This window comes from Neopelma chrysocephalum, unplaced genomic scaffold, assembly GCF_003984885.1.
Source record: "Neopelma chrysocephalum unplaced genomic scaffold, ASM398488v2 Primary Assembly neopelma1_254, whole genome shotgun sequence".
Classification (NCBI taxonomy): domain Eukaryota; kingdom Metazoa; phylum Chordata; class Aves; order Passeriformes; family Pipridae; genus Neopelma; species Neopelma chrysocephalum.
Genome location: NW_020897916.1, coordinates 24045 through 27172, shown reverse-complemented (window position 1 = coordinate 27172; position 3128 = coordinate 24045). Strand labels below are relative to the sequence as shown.

General features: G+C 44.0%; 1 gene segment (V, D, J or C); it reads left to right on the top strand.

Annotated features, from left to right (window-relative positions):
• The first annotated feature begins 1182 nt into the window (after positions 1 to 1182).
• On the top strand, positions 1183 to 2883 carry LOC113977736. The segment is given in 2 exon segments: positions 1183 to 1708; positions 2864 to 2883. A coding segment is annotated over 1 exon segment (516 nt).
• Positions 2884 to 3128: the final 245 nt, after the last annotated feature.

Genomic DNA, 3128 nt, shown 5'->3' with positions numbered 1-3128 from the left:
TAAGGAAAAAATTTGGGGAAAAAATGGTTTTTTTGGGGGGCAGAAATGTGGATTTTTTGGGGGGAAAAAATGGATTTTTTTTAGGGAAAAATGGATTTTTTGGGGGGGAAAAATTGGGGGGTTTGGGGAAAAAATGATTTTTTTTTAAAGGAGAAATGGATTTTTTGAAGGGAAAAAATGGATTTTTTAAGGGAAAGAAATGGAGTTTGTTGGGGGGAAAATGGGGGTTTTGGAGGGAAAAGTTGGGGGTTTTTTTGGGAAAAAATTTTTTTTTTTTCGGAGGAAATGGGAATTTTTTTTAAGGGAAAAGTTGGGGGTTTTGGGGGAAAAAATTTTTTTTAAGGAAAAAGGTTTTTTGGGGGGGGGAAAATTGGGCGTTTCAGGGGGGAAATGTGGATTTTGGGGTAAAAATCCCTGGATTTTAGGGTAAAACCCCTGGATTTGGGGAAAAGTGGATTTTGTGAGTGTGTGGTCAACTGGAAGGGTCTTGGTCAACTGAGAAGGGTCTTGGTCAACTGGGAACCCAACTGGGAACCCAACTGGAAGGGTCTTGGTCAACTGAGAATGGTCTTGGTCAACTGGTCTTGGTCAACTGGAAGGGTCTTGGTCAACTGGGAACCCAACTGGGAGACCCAACTGGGAGACGCAACTGGAAGGGTCTTGGTCAACTGAGAAGGGTCTTGGTCAACTGGGAACCAAACTGGGAACTCAACTGGAAGGGTGTTGGTCAACTGGGAACCCAACTGGGAACCAACTGGGAACCCAACTGGAAGGGTCTTGGTCAACTTAGTGACCCAACTGGAAGGGTCTTGGTCAACTGGGGACACCCAACTGGAAGACCCGACTGGAAAGGTCTTGGCCAACTTAGTGACCAACTGGAAGGGTCTTGGTCAACTGAGAAGGGTCTTGGTCAACTGGAAGGGTCTTGGTCAAGTGGGAACCCAAATGGAAGGGTCTTGGTCAACTTAGTGACCCAACTGGAAGGGTCTTGATCAACTGAGAAGGGTCTTGGTCAACTGGGAGAGTCTTGGTCAACTGGGAACCCAACTGGGAACCCAACTGGAAGGGTCTTGGTCAACTGAGAAGGGTCTTGGTCAACTGAGAAGGGTCTTGGTCAACTGGAAGGGTCTTGGTCAACTGAGAAGGGTCTTGGTCAGCTGGAAGGGTCTTGGTCAACCGAGAATGGTCTTGATCAACTGGAAGGGTCTTGGTCAACCAAGAAGGATCTTCCTCAACCGGAAGAGTCTCCCACCAACCCCCCTCAACTCTTTAAGCCCCTCCCCCTTTTTCACCGCCACCCCTCCCCCCGCAGCCTCCACGGTGGTGGCGCCGCAGGTCTACGTCTTCCCCCCTCCCGCCGAGGAGTTGGCGCGGCAAGAGAAGGTCACCTTGACCTGCCTGGCCACCGGTTTCATCCCCGGCGACATCTTGGTCAGCTGGACCCACCAGGACCAACCCGTGGCCCGAGGGGAATTCCAGGTCTTCGGCCCCCAACGCGACGGCGACGCCTTCACCCTCTACAGCAAGATGGCGGCCGAGGCCGAGGATTGGCGGCGCGGCGACGTCTTCGCCTGCGTGGTGGGGCACGACGGCGCCGGGATGACCTTCATCCAGAGGAGTTTGGATAAGAGCCTGGGGAGGCCCCAGAACGTCAATGTGTCCGTGCATTTGGCCGATACCGACGTCACTTGTTATTGAAGGGTTGGCCAAGTCAACCGGCGTTGAGTTGATGTTGAGTTGGAAATAAAAGTTCTTGAAAAAACTCAAGTTGGAGTGTCACGTTTTTTGTCCCAAAATTGACGTTTTCGGGTTGAAAATTGAGGGTTTTTGGGTGAAATTTGAGCGAAAAATGGATTGAAAATGGGGAGAAAATTGAGTGGAAAATGGGAAGAAAATTGAGTGAAAAATGGATCAAAAATGGGTCAAAAATGGGTGAAAAATTGGGAGAAAAATGAGTGAAAAATGGGTTGAAAATTGAGTCAAAAATGGGTTGAAAATTGGGAGAAAATTGAGTGAAAAATGGGGGAAAAATGGGTCAAAAATGGGTTGAAAATTGGGAGAAAAATGAGTGAAAAATGGGTCCAAAATGAGTGAAAAATGGGTTGAAAATTGGAAGAAAATTGAATGAAAAATGGGTTGAAAATTGGGTTGAAAGTGGGAGAAAAATGGGTTGAAAATTGGGTTGAAAGTGAGGGAAAAATGGGTTGAAAATTGTGAGAAAATTGAGTGAAAAATGGGTTGAAAATTGGGAGAAAATTGAGTGAAAAATGGGTTGAAAAATGGGTGAAAATTGAGTGGAAAATGGGTGAAAAATGAGTGAAAATGAGGTAAAAATTGGGAGAAAATTCAGTAAAAAAGGGGTTGAAAATGGGGAGAAAATTGAGTAAAAAATGGGTGGAAAATGGGTTGAAAATTGAATGAAAAATGGGTTGAAAATGGGGAGAAAATTGAGTGGAAAATGGGTGAAAAATGAGTCAAAAATGGGTAAAATTGAGTCAAAAAATGAGTGAAAAATGGGTTGAAAATTGAGCAAAAAATGGGACAAAATTGAGCGAAAAATGGGTCAAAAATGGGGGAAAAATGGGTCAAAAATGAGTGAAAAATGGGGTGAAAATTGAGTGAAAAATGGGTTGAAAATTGGGAGAAAACTGAGTAAAAAATGGGTTGAAAATTGGGAGAAAACTGAGTGAAAAATGGGTTGAAAATTGGGAGAAAACTGAGTGGAAAATGGGTGAAAAAATCGAGAGAAAAATGGGGAGAAAATTGAGTGAAAAATGGGTTATAAATGGGAAAAATGGGTTGAAAATTGGGAGAAAATTGAGTGAAAAATGGGTTGAAAATCAAGTGAAAAACGGGTCGAAAAGACCGAGACTGGAAGGGTCTCAGTCCAACTGGTGTTGAGTTGACATTGAGTTGGAAATAAAGTTCTTGGAAAACCAAGTTGGATTTTTGTGGTTTTTTGTCGCCCCCAAAATTGACATTTTTGGGTCAAAAATTGAGGGTTTGGGTCAAAAATTGAGGTTTCGGGTAAAAAATCAACAAAAATTACGATTTTGGGTCAAAAACTGAGTTTTTGGGTGGAAAATCAATGAAAGTTGAGGCTTGGGGTCAAAAATAGACGAAAAACG